At 28.7% G+C, this 18012-nt stretch overlaps 1 protein-coding gene across 4 annotated transcripts in view; it reads right to left on the reverse strand.

Moving 5' to 3' along the window:
• Positions 1 to 6286: 6286 nt before the first annotated feature.
• Positions 6287 to 18012, reverse strand: part of LOC143240413 (vascular endothelial growth factor receptor 1-like) — a 72965-nt gene continuing 61239 nt past the window's right edge. For all 4 annotated transcript variants that reach the window (XM_076482816.1, XM_076482817.1, XM_076482818.1 and 1 more), the window contains 8 exons: positions 17299 to 17418; positions 15867 to 16092; positions 15434 to 15692; positions 12124 to 12246; positions 11629 to 11699; positions 8975 to 9115; positions 7471 to 7576; positions 6287 to 6902 (listed from right to left, as the gene is read on the reverse strand). In XM_076482816.1, the coding sequence (XP_076338931.1) occupies positions 6411 to 6902; positions 7471 to 7576; positions 8975 to 9115; positions 11629 to 11699; positions 12124 to 12246; positions 15434 to 15692; positions 15867 to 16092; positions 17299 to 17418 (1538 nt within the window). In that variant the 3' untranslated portion in view covers positions 6287 to 6410. The remainder of the gene's footprint in view (positions 6903 to 7470; positions 7577 to 8974; positions 9116 to 11628; positions 11700 to 12123; positions 12247 to 15433; positions 15693 to 15866; positions 16093 to 17298; positions 17419 to 18012) is intronic.

The following is an 18012-nucleotide window of genomic DNA, read 5'->3' on the forward strand; positions in this document are numbered from 1 at the left end:
CAAATTCTACATTATCATATTCTCAGGCCTTATGCACCACCTGTGACACAGTTGAACAATCCTACTGACATATCAGAGGTTGTAACCCAGAGATATCACCTGACATCCCACTGAAGAACACTATTGCCTACATACTTGCACAACGTTATGTCCATAACCTCCATGAGCAAAGAAAACATTTCCCGCGATTTATAAAGGAAGAGAAACAGCTGGAACGAAGTCAACTATGAAGCAACTTTTTTATCACATGTAATGTAAAAACTGTATATACCTAGAAATAATCGATAAGTATATTATAATGAAAATTTATGGCATGTTTACATGCATAACAACAATTTCTTCCTTAATGATTCCACCAATACATTTTAAGAGTTTTGACATTATCGTTAGTTTATTCCTTAATGGTTTATCTTTAAAATTACTCTTTCAGCTTGGAAAGATTATTTCATAGGTGGAGCAGGTTAATAATTTCTTTCTGTCCTGTTTTGTTTTTCAACTAATATTACGTAAACACCATGAATCTTTACATAGTGACTTTTGTTGTTGATTTGTTATTTATTGTTCTGGCTTTTGCCCATACTTCGAATGTCATATGATCAACACTGAATTTTGGTTTTGGTCTATGAAAACATGAAACATTCATCTGGCCGGGTGGTTAAGGCACTCGACTTGTAATCTGAGGGTCGCGGGTTCGAATCCCCGTTACACCAAACTGCTTGCCCCTTTAGCTGAGGGCGTTATAATGTGACGGTCAATCCCACTATTTGTTGGTACATGAGTAGCCCAAGAGTTGGCGGTGGGTGGTAATGACTAGCTGTTTTCCCTCTAACCTTACACTGCTAAATCAGGGACAGCTAACGCAGATAGCCCTCGTGTAGCTTTGCGCGAAATTCAAAACAAGCCAAACATACAGCTAATAGGTTATTCAAGCTGTTTATATTAATTACATGTTATTAACAGCTTTTAATAACCGCAATAATTACATAATACAAAGACTCCGACACCACAGTAAGAGTCCCCCAGCGGTAGGCTGTGGATTAATATCGCTAGAAATCGAGTTTCAATACCTGTGGTAAACAGAGCACAGATAGTCCACTATGTAGTTTTGTACTTCACTACAAATAACAAACAACGTATACGACCATTATTTCCATTTTATTAGGTTATAAATAAAAATTACATTTGATAAAATAACTAATTCTCAAAAAAAATAATATAGAAACGAATAGTGATATACAATCATATATATTTTTCCATTTTCTTATAACCATATTATTATTTTGTTCGTAACATACTGTTATTACGTCATTTACAAAACTGACTGTTGATGATAGTGACAAACTGCATACAATTAATTTCAGAAGAAGCCTTAAGGAGGTTGGTAGGTAATTGTTCATCACAAATAAAGACTGTGTTGCTTCCAATATTTCAGGAGTTAGAGTCGCCTAAGCCAGTGGAAACTCCTGGGTTCTTAAATTTTCAAAGGTTTAAAATCAAGAACTATACATTTTAAAGGTGCTTATTATTTAACAAAATGTTAAATAAAAATAAAACTTACAGGGTTACAAAACAAAATCTCAAATTAGCTTAGATTCCAAAAGTACAACTTATAAATTGAAGTCTAGGGCCAAATAAAATGAGTATGGAATTGCTTACTGCAGTTAATTAGTTAGTTAGTAAAGGAAACTTTACATTGTTATTTGCATGTGCGACCGTTATCACCTCTCTAAGGATGCCTCTGATCAGTTTACATGGTTTTTCATGGGTTATTTTTTATATACATAATATATATGCATTGCTAAATATTACGACGCTTTCAATACATCAGTATAGTTGTTTTCTCATTCAAAGATTTTAGCTTTGAAATAATCATTCGAAATAAAAAAGTTTTATAGAATAATTCAGAAGTATTGTTTTACGTACTATCACTATTTTACAAAGTTCTGATCAGGAAATCAGTTTTATAATACAATGCACTAACATTACTTGAATAAATCAAATTCTGCATTGGTAATACTTATTATAAGATAGAACATTAACTTTAACTTTTAAAGAATCCATTGTCAGTTTAAAGCTTTCAGACGATCTGATCATACACAATATGACAGGGTTTCTAAGAGAGTTGGCAAACTACGTTCATCTCGTTATGAGTATTTTTATTTTGAATTCAGTGTATGGAAAAATTACTAGTTAATAAATAAATAAAGTCAGAATCATTTTGAAACGTTTCGCATAATAACAGACAGCGTGGATTTAATCACGGAATGGATTATGTTTGCTTTTTTATTTTTTTTCGAACAAATTTTGTATTTAACCCAGGTATGGGTAACACAGCAGATTTAGACTTTCAAAGGGATTTTCTCAAGTGTGAGACAATCTTAGAAAGATTAGATCTGTTGGAGTACAGACAAGCTAATTCAGAAAGCTTTTGACAAGTTGACATGTGGTGAAAGCAGAAAACTGGTAATGGGGTGAAATAACAGTGGATTAATATTACAAGCTGTGACTCTCAGGATTCTATGTTAAGTCCTTTAATATTATTCAATTTCCTTAGCAACACTAATAGTAGTTGAGCTTCCAGAGCATACTAATAGGTCTCTCAAATTGTGTTTAGCTTACTGCAGTTTTGCAGAGATAACTATTTAATGAACTGGGCTAATATTCTGCAGATGTCTTTCAAACGTAATAAATGTACATTATATTTTGATTATTAGATATCATGTTACATACTCCATTGTTTAGGATGTTGAATTTTGCATATGCATCTATAAGTATCTTCTTATGTAATGTTATAAAATAAAAAGCCAAATTATCTATAAAATTCAGATGTATTATGTTCCATTTGTAAAAGGTTTCACGGTCTGCACAGACATTTAAAACTATCATGCTATACATCAAAATTAGTTCCCAAGCTTATACAGAAAGACATGTACAAAATCTAAAAATTTAACCTAACACAACCACTGTCATATATTTTCAATAAAAATATTCAGTATCTACATATCATACAAAGTATTATGAATAGTGTAACATTCTTGTTGTAACTTATGATTTAAATCATTTCACACAAATTAAATTTTTGGCATTAAATAAGTTGCATTCTCTAACTTTTTACCCTGTGTTATAATGAAGTTGTCTGAAAGTGCCCTTTTGTCTGATATATTTGAATGTTAATATTTTATTAATTTCTACACTGCATAGCTGACACTGAAGAAGTTTCAGGACTGGGTGCAAATCACAAATGAGGGACCTTTATAGGGCTAGAAGAGAAGAATCCCTCACAAACAAAAGGACTGAGATTTAGCTAGGCACTTACAACCTTATATAATTATATGGCTATCTGTGGCTCATCATTACTGTATTTTATATAATTGCATAATTTAATCAAAATAATTGTTGATGGTGCAGTAAACAAGTCTGCTACTGCCAGTCTTAAGAAGGCTTATGTTGCCAAATTATATTGAACATACACACCTCAGAAACTATTCTGGATCAATAGATAATATTCAAGAATCAAATTCACAGGATACCATTGGAATTATGAAAGATATTAGAAGAACACTTAACAATAAGAAATTTCTCTTTAAATACATACACTCCTATAGACTCTCAAAGCTTATTACCTGAGATTCTTTATTTACAAATAATAACAATAAACATTTAAAAAGGAAATTCAAAAATATTTTTATGCCAGAGATGAGTCCACTGGGCTGAAAAAATCATAAGGCCATTCCTAATTCACCAAAATACAGTACATAGATGATAAAATATTCATAAAAATACAATAATTACACTTATATCTAGTGATAATATGAATAGAGTTACCAGATATTCAAAGTAAAACACTGGAAGATTTATTTTTCAATACATTGTGACACTTAAACAGCCCTGAAACATTTTGTATTACAATAAAACACTTTTTACCATTTGCTAAATAGTCTGTATTTTATTACATTATGTTTCAAAACCATAGATAAGCAAAATAGGTTAAAATATTATATTGCTAAGTATAATAATAAAATAAAAACTGAGCCTAAGTGGTCTTAAATTACTCAAAAGGACAATATTACTTCTTCATTTTCTTTTTCCCCAATAGGCAGGGTTAAGAAAATATAACAGAGAAAGAAGGAACATTGTATCATGTGACCTGTCATTGTCAGATGATTCTCAAAGTAAAATTTAAAGGAGCTACAGGGATGGACAAAAAAATGGCCCTCCTTGAAAATGTTGTAATTTGTTATGTCTTTTTAGATAACAGAAAAATATGTAAAAATATATATTTTTAGAATGCACTCAACAAGATCTGTTCAAATATTATCTCAAATCCTAATTTTATCACTGGCTTTTATGAATACCTGAACTTTTCATGATTTTAGTTACATTTTCTCATAAAAAGTTTTTTGCACTTGTTGTAATTTCTTAGATCTTCTTATTCCAATTAACCAACAGAAATGATCACAAAGCTACACAATAGACTATCTGTGCTCTGCCCACCACAAATATCAAAACCCAGCTTCTAGTGGTGCAAGTCTACAAACATACTGCTGTGCCACAGGTTAATTGAAACTACACAAGTACACAACACTTTTTATGAGAAGTTGTAACTAAAATCATGAAAACGTTCAGGTATTTATAAAAGCCAGCATTAAAATTAGGATTTTAGACTATATTTGGACAGTTCTCATCAAGTGCACTCTAAAAATATTTAACAAATTAGGAAGATTTAAGGGGAGCCACTTATTTTTGTCCACCCTCTGTATGTATAACGTCAAATTGTACATAGCAAACTCATATTCAAATACAGAGAAACTCTGAGAATTTAATTTTCCCATTTCTAATTAGGACAAGAAAAAAGTTTAAAATCTGGGAGGTATGGAAATCATAAGTATGAATCATGCTTTAGATTTCTGAGTTTGAAACAATAAAAGTTATATACATGTAAAACTGATAACTGTCTCTTGTTTAAATATTAAGACTGAAGACAAAGAACCTAATATAAATATTCTTTTCTTGAATTAGTTTTAATACCATATTTTCAATACAAAACAATTCCAGAAACGTGTATGTAGAGATATTATAAACCACTTGAAAGCATGGACAGATTTAACAGTCAGCCATATTAGCTAAAGCTGACCAGCACCTGTTTGCTTTCCCTTGATGTGTAATATTGGTATGAAAAGAGCCTGTTGGACCTCTTTTTATTTTTAGCTGACTAGGCATTTAGGCTTAAATCTACCCCTGCTCAAAAGCTACATAGATATTTCAAATATCACATTTAAAATTATTCATTAATAACAATGGTATTATTTACAAGTTCTATCACACAAAGCTTTCAAAAGCAGTCAGTTTTGAGATTATTCATCATAAGTCAATATTTAAAATTCACAAAACTAAGAAACATGCTGTCACAACAAAATAAACACTATTTGTTTGAGCAATTAAAACTCACAATATCCAACTATGCTGCATATCTAATAATATAATGTATTAATATATTTCTAGAATAAAAGCTTTTCTGCATCACCAGAATTGATAGTTTTATAATTTAAAACAATCTAAACAGTTTGTTATTTGTAAATATCACAACAATTAAATGATGCTAAGCCTTGCAAGTGTCAAAATACTGACCATTATTTGAACTTAAAAGTCACAGTCTCATCAATGTATATAATATACTATTTTTAACAATTTTGAACACCATTTACTTTATGTCTTTTTGCAATCTTAAATTCAAGCAAATATATACACTTATGTACCAACTTAATTAAATATATAATGCCATGAATAGTGTAACTGTAAAAGTTATATTTCATTCAGATACGACATAAAAACTCATTTCAATTATTATTAACAACTTAAGAGGTACAATGCAATTTTCTTAATATCTAATTTTAAACTAATAATCTGAATTACTAATAAAAACATACATTCTTCAAATTTCACACATTAAGTAATTTTAAATATATTTAACAAATAATATTTAGTGATCATCCCATTTTATACACCTGTTGATTTTTTGTTTGCATAAATATATTATGCCAACTGATTAATTTCACTGGTAGTTTTATTGCAATTAAAACTACCATGATTTTTATGGACTGCCACTGAAATTTGTCTTTCTTATTTTTTATTTTTAACAGTGGAAGAAAAGCATATCCACATTATTACATAAATAACATTTTGTTTTACTCCTTCAATATTCAGGTACATTCAGTTTTTTGTTGTTCTTTAACTTTTTTGATTTACTGTCTCATCACCACTGAAAATTTTAAAAAATGTGTGTATGTGTGGAAAAATACATAGATTATCCATAACTTTTTAAAGAAGTTTATAAGTGAAGTGAATATCTTACCATTACACTTTTGCTTTTGATCTTTATACATTACAACTAGCAGGAGAGTCATTACAAACTAGACTATATGAGGGAGGGCTGTATTAAAGTAGCAAGAATGCATCTCATTTTCTGAATCAGTAAATACAGAATCACTTGTTTTTATCCTCCTATTATCCTTTTTGTCTGCATTGCATGCTCCTGTCATAAGCAAATAATCAACGTTGCTTTTAATGTTAAGCGTATCTAATTTTTTTTCTTCCTTATCTTCTGGACCAGCAGGTGCTATTATATCATGCCACATATCTCCCACTGATTCCAACTGAATCATGGGCACAACTTCCATAGGTTCTTTTGGAGGAGGACCATCTCCCACTGGTCGAACTGTACCAATGTTGTCATAATGGTTTGGAGAATATGGCAACCCAATTTTCACATCTTTGGAGACAACTTGTTCTTCTGATTTCATGTTCATATAGTCTGTAGTTGTTCCATCCATTGTTAAGTAATCGTTGTTATTCTGGATGGCTTCATTCATCATTTCATAAGGGTTATTCAGCTCAACATAGTACTGAAAATCAAAATATAACAGTACAGAACTGCATAAGCATTTCAGACTAAAAGTCATTTTTATTATTATGTAAAGATTTTTTTGTGTTCAAAATTTTATAAACATAAACCAACTAATATTTAATAAAAGAAGCACAATTTAGCTTACACTAAATATTTTATACGAACCCTAGATATTAATGACCAAAGATTAAAATCATACTAAATATAAAATTCCTTCATAAACGATGTGATTAACACAAATTTTTTATTGAAATAATTCAGTTTAATAACCAATCAAACTCTATTCAACAGCAAATGTATACACAGTAGACAACATACATATTTTTAGTAATGTACCAATGATTTGTAAAGACAAGAAAACAAAATCATTCTCACTATTCCTCACTGTACTACTACTACTACTATCTACCATACAAAATATTAAGTTGAATACAAGATTTAATATTTCTCTACTCCTGTATATTTCTAAACAAATCAAAATGCAAAAAATCTTAAGTACATTAAAACTTGTAACAAGCACAAATATAAAACTGATAGAGGTAAAAAGAAAACTTTTATAGTTATACCTTTCGCACACTGCTTTCCAAAAGGTTTCCAAATGTATCAACAAGGGTGGTAAAATCTGGGCGTTCTGTTGGTACCTCCTTCCAACAGTTCTGCATTATTTTGTACCTGCAATGGAATATTTGAACAATATATAAAATATAGAAAGTCAAAGAAACTATATGGTTAATATAAAGTATTTATTTCTTACAGCAAAATAACTAACAATTCTTCAGTTGCAATTACAAAAATAATTGGAGGTAAAGTCCAGATGATATTAGTTTTCACTCGATACTAACTGATACATAATTACACAAGCATGTTTTTATCTTATTTATGCTTTTATTTTGCAAGGTTCTTACTCTTAAGGATAGAAAAAAGAGCCTATCAATTGATCATTAAGAGAGGGGGAAAAAAAGAAAAGACTGCAATTATTTTTTTTTAATTAGCAAATTCACACAAATTTTCAATTTGTTTAAAATAAGTTTAGATGATGGACCTGGCCACTCCATAACATAAATTCTCTTACTTCTAAGATATATTTAATAACTACAAAATTCCAATGAGATATTTCTAGAATAAAAGCATTAACAAATAATATCCAGTGATCATTCCATTTTAAACTCAACATCATAGATAAGAAAACAATTTCTTAATGCAACAAACTTTCATTTTAACTATTGTTCCATCCATCCAATGGATACACATAAATTTCACATTACAGAGTATTTTATTTACTGTGTTTTTATTCTTGACATAAATTTATTATTGTTACCTTTTTATTGTTGATAACTTGGTCCTATGTCAGATGATGACGATAGGTAAAAACACATTGTTATTATCCTGAATTACAATTCATGAGCTGTAGCTAATTTTTATAGCCCAGATTTGAAAGGACATGTGTGTGTGTGTGTGTGTGTGTGTGTGTGTGTGTGTGTGTGTGTGTGTGTGTGTTCAAAATATTACATACCATATTTCTTTTAAAAAATGCAAACACACACTGAGAGAAAACAAAAAGGAAATATTCAGGTTATAAATTTATAATGCACTACAAAAAAGTCAAAGATGGATGGATACATTTAGTTAAGTCTCAGATATTACATATGATCATAAATGCATCAGATAAATAAGGTAAATTTCCCTGCATATTTTTGATTCATAGAATAATGTATACATGTATAGAGTTTTACTAAATATACTTTTTTAAACAAGATGACACCCACAGATCCTGATCTGAGTGACTTGAAAGTACTCCATGTTCAAGCATTTTAATTAGTAGTATACAGAAAATGAAACGAATTTTATAACTGCATACAGCTAAATAAACAGTGCTTCTAAAAATGTAAACAAACTTCCATAGTTTTTTAATTTTGTTGACAAAGAATTTAATAATATAATTAAATTTAAGGTTTAGATCTCCACAGTACAACCTCAAAGATCAAATTAGTGTTTCTTATGTATAAAAGTCAATTAAATTTGTTAAAGATTCCCTCTAAAAAAGACTTGCTTGATATTTTCAACACTTACACATCACTGGGACAAAACTCTGGTTTATCCATTCTGTAACCATTCTTCAGTTTCTTGCAAAATTCTTCATCTACATCAATTCCTGGATAAGGATTACCTCCTAGAGTGAAGAGTTCCCACAGCAAAACTCCAAAGGACCACCTGTGTCATGGACAAACATTTACTAAAATCATACTTACATCAATTTCACATTACTGAAATGATTTTCTAAATAGATGAAAAAAAATAAACAGAAGAAGATAAAACAAATATTTTTGTTAGTTGAAGTGTGGCTAATGGCTTGAGAACTTAATTAACAATTAGTATTGTTTTCCACTCACTAACTGAATTTACATACTCAAAAAGATCTAAATGATAAATAATTATCTACATCTTGAAAGGAAATACTTTTTATAAAAATGTTAGTAAAACAAAAGCTATAACATGTTTAATGAAGATAAACAGAAAGTATCCAGTAAAAGTTTGTTACTTTCTCAAAGTTGCACCTTACTGCTTTATCAAGAGGCAGGTACCCTACCGAGCACAAATCCACATTTGAAAGGACAAACAGCTGATATAACAAAATAATAAGAATATGTTCTTTCATATTACTGAAATGCATTCAGCAATAAAAACTTAACAATAATAAATATATAACAAGAATATAAGCATGATGAAGAAGATATTTACCCAAATAAAGAAAACAAAAAAGACATGAAAATGAAATGAAAACAATAACATCCAATAAATATGTAGGGGTAAACTGTAAATGTAGTTATAAATAAATATATAAACACTTTAAAAAAGAAAGAAAGTAGAAGTTATTGAAACTTCATATACACATTTACAAAGATCACCCATTTAAGTGGAAAACCTCTATTCGTGTTAATCTAAGGTTTCTCAGATCTAAATCAAAAGATTCCTTGTACTTTCTGCTTAGAAAAAACAATCTTCTTTTTCTTTAAATACTAAAAGAATGATATTAGCATAGAATGAACTGCATCTGCACTCCTTTCTACCTCATCATTTATTGTAGCACAGAGATGTTCCATACAATTCTTTTTCACAAGTCTCTCTTTTAGCATTGAAATAAAAATAAAATGCCATGGTTTCCTGAACAGAAAGTATAAGGAGTCTATTCTTATTAAATTTGAGAAGCCTTCAATTATCAGGGACAGATGATTGCCACTAAGTAATTGATTTACGTATATTTTAATATATTCTGTTTTATTTATTTGATAAATAATATATACATATATATTATTTTAACAAAATTAACAGTTTACATTTACGCATTTACTAAGTGTGAATGCTTACATGACATTATTGTTTTTAATTGATATTTTACTCACCAGGTTTATATTCTCAACATAATTTTATTATTGTTAACTTTTTATTGTTGATAACTTGGTCCCATGTCAGATGATGATAATATGTAAGAAAACAATGTTATTATCCTGAATTACATTAGCTATGTTTATGTATGACCTTTTAACAATTCCATTTTGGTCTTTATTAACCAATTCACTGCAGCTGGGGCATATATTTCCTAGTACAGTAGAAAACATACATCCCAGTCACAATGAAAGGGTTACATTATGATATACACATGCAATCATATTTATTATACATATTCTAAAATTATCAAATCACAAGAGTTTATATAATAAGTTATGAAATAGTTCTTTGCATAAATAAATATTCATTTTATAGGAGTCCTACATTTGTGAAAATGTAATTATAAACATAATCAAAATTAAGATTTGATATTCATGAAGTACAGAAGCTTAAAAAAATATTTCATGTGATTTTAGAGCTATGTGTTGTTTCCTTAGAATAAAGCAAAATTTTGTAAAACTGTACATTTGGTGTTCAATGTAAATAAGCAAAGTCAATGTTCACCATAACACCACTTCAAATTCTGCATGTAATCCTCAAACATTTAATAAGTTGTGTTTTACTTATGCATATAAAACATTTTATAGTTCCACATGATAAAGTAATTAGAATTTTCAATATTTTCTTTAACTTTAATTGTTTTACACAAAGAAATCACCAGTCTACAATATAATGAAAATTACATTTTAGAACTTTCAAATACAAATAAATCCTTTATAAATTGAAAATTAATATTTTAGTATGTAAAATCAACTATATATCAATAAAAATAACCTATATGAGCATGTTTGTAAAATTTTAAATTCTAGCTGTTGTTTCTTAGACTAAATGCATTTCCAATATTTCAAACTTAGCAAATCCTAAATATAATATTTTATATATTTTCTTCTTTTCAAAATCTCTCTGAATGGGTTGAAATAAAACAAGCTTGCAAGCTTTAAAAGTGGTTGTGAAAAGTTCAAAATTTACAATTTTTCCTCTATCTTTGTAACGTCTTGAATTTCATATATTATCTTCATGAGTGACTGTCTAAGCATAAATGCTAGCATATGCTAATATTAAGTTATAAAGACCCACTGTGCAATCCTATTTACAGAAAACTATAGATCTCAGTTAATCAAAACTACTTTTATTTTCTTTTTTTTTTAATGGCAAGAAACTGAAAACTCTTCTCAACCTAGAAGTAACCTATTTTTTCTTCAAATAAATATTCTATAAATATTAGTCAGTTTTGAAGTACTTATAAAACTTTCTAACAGGCATTCATTTTAACTTACACATCACTCTGAATGGTAAAGACTTTGTCTCTTATTGATTCAATTGCCATCCATTTCACTGGCAGGGGACCCTGAGAAACAGAAAATAATATTAGTTAGATAAAATCAAATAATATAAATTTACAAAAGAGTCAAAACATCTATAAGAAGCTCTTACTTATATTATTATAATAAATGACAATAAAACTAAAGTTGCAATTTTAAAAAAAAAATCTAATATTACCACAACTTTTAAATAAAAAAGAGCATATTTTTGCATTCAAATTCTGAAAAAGTATAATTCTAGAGAAAATTTAGATTAATTTAGCTTAATAAGGTTTAAATCATGTGTTTACAATTTATTCACAGACTTCACTGTTAAGTTTTGTTTACAAAATGCTATAATTACATGAATTCCAAACATACACATATATAGACAAGACTCTCCGTTATTTGTTTATTTGTTTGTTATTAAGCTCAAAGCTACAGGTAAAATAATCTAAAATGTATACATACATCTCCTTTCTTAACATAATTAAAGTTTTTATAGCAATCTTTTGCTAGACCAAAGTCACAAATCTTGACAACATTGTCCTTTGATAAAAGGATGTTTCTGGCAGCCAAGTCTCTGTGAATAAGCTGAAAAAAAACAAAAACAAAAAAAACTTTTATTGAAATTCACATTCTCCACCAGAAATCAGTTTTGTATTACATTTCTAAAGCATAATAATAATTTTATGACATGAACTGTAGTTCACTATTTTTTTACTTAAAAAATAAATCTACTAAATTGTTCTAGCTCTTATCTTTATAGGGCTATATAAAGCTGAGTATAGAAAAGGTTAGTTTTATTTAAAAAATAAAACTTTGATAATATTTGAAGAAAAACGTTATGCTAACTGTAAGAGCAGAGTCTGCCACTGTTAAACATAAAAAAGAGTTTTGTTGAAGGGCCACAATAATACGCTTTAATTAGAGTTTCTATATTGAATTAAGAAATGAAAACAGACTATTATAATTTATTATTAATAATCATTATAACTTATGATTTTGTAAAATAATGTTATAAATTGTGTGTTCTTGAATATCAGGTAAAGGAAATGATAGATTTTACTAAAACGGACAAATGACGAAGTAAACTTACAATTTATACCTTTTCAAACATATTTATTCTTTGCATAATATTTCATGAAATATTTCAGCACAAATAACTGTCTACTATTTTGTCATTTACTACAAATTATAAATTACTGCTTTGTATTCTCCAGATGGCTGGTATGGGTATTAGCACTATAATTAAAATAAAGAACAATGTTTCAACCTTTATAGGTCATCTTCGGGTTAACAAAGAAAGAGAGTTTGCAATTGACCATTGCCGTGCACATCTTGTGGATGAGAGTCTAAACTGGTGTGGAATTGTAGGGGGGTTGCAGGCAGGTGTTAGGTTATTAATTAGTATAGGTATAAAAGTATTCCTTTATATTGGATTAATTTTGGTTTTAGTTGTTGTATAAGTAGGCCTTCTTTGATTTTGCATTTGTTTATGTTTGTTTCCCTACTTAGTATCTGGATATTTTCTATGGTTATGTTGTGTTTATTTGATTTGCAGTGTTCAAAAATGTATGAAGGTGTTTTTTTCGTGGTCTTTGAATTTGGTTTCCATTTTTATGTTTGTTTCTCCAATATAGAAGTCATGGAAGCTATTGCAATGTATTACATAAAAAAATGTTGGTGTTGTGTTTGTTAGTGTAGTTTTTACTAAGTATGGACTTTAGTTTTGTACCTCATTTTTGAATAAATTTGGTGTTTACTGATGTTTTTAGTCTTTTTTCAAATGTTGTTTTTTTGTTGTTTTTTTTGCTGATATTGGGAATATATGATATGTAGCTGTGCAAGGTTTTGTAGTTTGTTGTATCTTGGGTTTATTACTGTTTATTTGTTGTTGATCTAGGTGTGTGCATATAATTTTTTGAATGGTTTTGGGAGGAAATTTGTTGGTGTTGATGAAATGTTGTTTTAGTTTGTTGATTTTATTGAGTGAGCATTGTTTCATGACTGATTTTTATTTGGTTTCTTAACATGTTGAGCTTTTGTTTAGTTTCATGTACTGAATCCCTAAAATTTCTGAACCTGAAGATGACCCAAGAAGGTCAAAAGAATTTTCTTTACTTTAAATAAAGTGTTAATACCCATACTAGCCATCTTGAAAATACATTTTTACTTCAAGTGGATTTCTTGTCATCACAAGATTACTGCCGTGTAAAATGTTAATTTACCATTAATATGACACTGACAAGAAGAGAAGGTTTGTAAATCTAAGTTTCTATAATAAATTATCATAACATTTATTAGAAAACTCTCATAATATCAGTAATATTGGCATTATATTACACCAATAATATCAAATGAAAAAATACATATATTTCCATGGGAAGTTTTATTGTACCTGTATTTCAAGATTACCCTACCCATCAAAAAAATTTAAATTACCAATGTCTAATTAGGTTAGTTTGGTATATACCTAAAAACAACTACACAGATACAAGAGCTAAAAACTGATTCTCACTCAGACTTTGTTTCAAATGTTAATTTCTAAACAATGATATGTGGTGTAGTAATTTATCCCAGGTGCCACTCTAAAATTACACTGTTATAACTATTTAGTGAGATTATATTGATCAAAGTAAGTTTTCAGGAAATAAATGAATATTTCAGCTTATATATATGGTAATACTAATGTTATGGTGCTTAACCAACATTAAATCTACAACAATACTTGAAGCCAGCAGCTAATGTTTGTGTTCCATAAGTAAGGTATACTCCTAAAATGTGTTAATCTTGTGAGATAATTTTGAATTTAAGGCAAAAATATCATTAATAGAGAGGGACCAAAATGGTGAGACAATAGATTCTAATCTTTATAAGTAAAACATGAGAAAAGTATATTTGATTAACTATACTCATTGCTAAGTTGATTCTAATTTTTGTTATACATAGGTAGCTTTGCTCTGATCAGAAGTCAATATTAGTTATGCATTAGATTGCAAGGTTTTAGCATACACAACCAAAGAATAAAGCACAAAAAAGGATAAAAAATGCTTTTTGATATAATCTAGTAAGTTTAATAAGCTGGTTTATATTTTTATTTCTATTTTATGCAATAGTTAATTACAGTTTTTGATAATACCTAAATTTAAGTTAAACAGAAATTGCTATAATGAGCACAAACTTATTCTAGTGAGAAACTGCAATTACAATTTATAAATGTTTTTAACATCAATTAATGTTAATCATTCAAAGAAATGGATAAAAAAAAAGAAAAAGGTTAAATTATATCGACATTTCAGAATATTGAAAATGTTATTAATGACTAAAGATTTTCTGTGAAGCAAAAGTGTTAAATAAACCTCAAACTATTATGAGTGTATAGTTTTAATCCTCTTCATTAATCAATCAAGTTTTACACTACGAACTTCTGATATACTTTTACTGCAGCATTGAAAATATTTTATATATCAAATAATAATACATTAACCTGCAAGAAAAAGCAAATGACAATTACATTTATTTTGCATTAATTATTGTGTAAATAATGTTAGTATCTACACCATTATGCTTAGTGTAGGTGCTGTTTCAGAGTACTGAAGAATTCACCTATCAAAACCACTTTGTACACTGATCTTCTTTATCTAATTACCAATTATTTAATTTAAACATTCAGACATCATGAAATGACTAATCACAGCTAGAGTAAAAGTAAAAATACGAAACAATTCTTGAATAAACAACAGCAAAAAAAACAACTTGTGTGGCAATATATACTAACTTTTCTGGACTCCAAGTATTCCATTCCACGAGAAACTTGGAAAGCCCAACAGAGTAAGTCACAAGTTGACACAAAGACATCTGAATTCTTTCCTTTTTCCTTGACAGAGTTCCTGCCAATATATCCTGAATTAACAGTTGAATCTGAACTGTTTGCATCTGTGAACTCTACAGACGCAGACAAGTTTACTTCTTTACTGTACGAAGTAAAATCTGAGGTCTGACCATGCATTAGCTTCACATACGTGAGAGATCTGTCCCTGTAAAATATATAAACATAATCTCATTCTAATATGGCATAAACATTTTAAAAAACTTATCATTTTAAGAGTGTCTTAAAGAATCTACAATGCAGAATGAATTATTTAGTCTAGTAAATGTGAGTGCTTAGTTACAGTATGTGTTGTAACCATTTTTTTATATCTTATTCTTACTTGTATGTTGGATTTTCAACAGCCATTACACTGTCAATGCTTGAATATTGGAAATAGTTGTCCTTATTTTTGTCCTTTAATCGAGTTGATCCAGGCAATGTGCTAATGTTTGGGTCAATCTTTCCTGTCTTAGGATTCATTTGATTTATGTAGTTCTGTTGATGTTGAAGGAGATAATGACGCAGGTTACCATACTGACAATATTCCACTATCATCATAAGTTCTCCTAATGAAATAAAAGTTAAAAAGATTCATAATACCTTTTAAATTTATTGCATCAAAGAAAGATTCAATTCATACTGTAAGGGCTGTACTTAAAGCAGGCTATGAAGTGTGTAAACTACTAAAACAAGAACACAAGTACATTAAGAATACCAAATGTTATTATTTTTTCTCAGTACCATCTTCAAGTAAATGGGGGCTCTGAGCTAAGTGTAAATTTGGGCCTCATCCTAAAAGGTCACATTAAAAAAATTACAAATACAGACAAATATTTTAAACATGGGCCAATGGAAGATTCAAAGCACTGAAGTACAGCCCAGTTAGCCCATGCCTTAAGAGGGCACTGCTCTTTTGTAGTGTGCAAGCATAAGGTTTATCTTCTAAAATCCAATTTGTACTACTAAGAGGTTTTCTAATTATTGCTGTGTTCTTATTTTATGTAAATTTGTCCCTATCCTTAAGCTGAGCTGTTTCTAATGATTATTTCTTTATGATGCCAACTCACACTCCATCAGTTAACATGTAATACTACTCTTACAGTATAAGAAAACAATATGACTGTTACTGGATAGTACTGGTGAATTTCTTATGGTAAATGTCTATATATATTTTTTCATGTAAATACTGATAACTGTTATATTAAAAGCAAATAGCTGCATGCATTAGACAACAATCTCATTGTCTTATAGCAAATAAAAGTATGTATAATAAAAGAAAAGAGAACTAGGGACTGCATAAACCAGAAGTTCCAAATTGTAGGATTTTATACAAGATACTGCTTGAAACTCAGTTGCAGCTTATACGTTTTGTGAGTTATGAAGAAACAGGCTTTGTAAGTACTGTACTGACAAGAAATTTTGTTATGGTCATTTACAAATTTTAGTATTTTTCTGGTTATTTTTTCTAAATTTTCATGTTGAGGTGGAGTAAGAAGTTTCAAGTTCAATTCTGTCACTTATAAAAGTCTTGGCCTTGTATTTTCAAACTGTAAGTTTAATTCTGTCCAATCTGTGAAAGTTTTTTTTTTGTTTGTTTGTTTAAATTCTTGTATTAATGTTTTTCATATTTTTAGTGTATAATAAGAATTATTTTACAGCTTCAAACACTAGAAAGATGTAAAGTACAAATAAATTATAATAAAAAATAAGTTCACTTTATTTTCAAAGCTTGTATTACAGAGTATTTATGAATAAAAGGTATATAGTCTCACCTTTAATAACATTTTTAGTAACAGCTCCCAGCAAGTTAACTATATTCAAATGACGTCCTAAGAGAATTAAAATCTTCAATTCTGCCATCAATGCTTTTTTCTGATCAGCATTTGCATGCTCTAGGTATATAAAATATAAATAAGTCAGCAGCTAATTCTGTTTTCAGGGTGCTTGGTATAAACCATAATTTTTACCTCAAAAATAATACATTTTCATATACCAAAAGAAAAATATATACACTTTAGGTACAATTCAACAAGATCCTTCTACTACAAAAACTAGTATAGAATATAAGTATTTTGATTGCAGTACTCTCACTTATACTTTATTATAATTATTGACAGAAATAAGTGAAAACCCTATAATTCAAGTGCTTTTGAAAGGTGTAGCTCTCTTCTTTAGGGGCATAAGTAATATTATTATTAGAAAGTTTAAAACAATTTAAAATTTTGATAAATTATATTCATTTATCACATAAAATATGATGTATGGTATAATGAAAAATTAAGAAAAGTCAGTAATGAACATATTATATATTATATAAAATATAGATCTCAAAAAATGTAGAACTGAAATGGAACACAGAACTGCATTAAAAACTTCCCAAATTTAATCTTAGCTCACCCATACAACATGTTTCATTATATTATGGAACTAGTTAAGGGTTACTGACAATGTTCATGATACAAAGCATAGACTTAGAAGTAATAGAT

Source organism: Tachypleus tridentatus, chromosome 13, assembly GCF_004210375.1.
Source record: "Tachypleus tridentatus isolate NWPU-2018 chromosome 13, ASM421037v1, whole genome shotgun sequence".
NCBI classification, from domain to species: domain Eukaryota; kingdom Metazoa; phylum Arthropoda; class Merostomata; order Xiphosura; family Limulidae; genus Tachypleus; species Tachypleus tridentatus.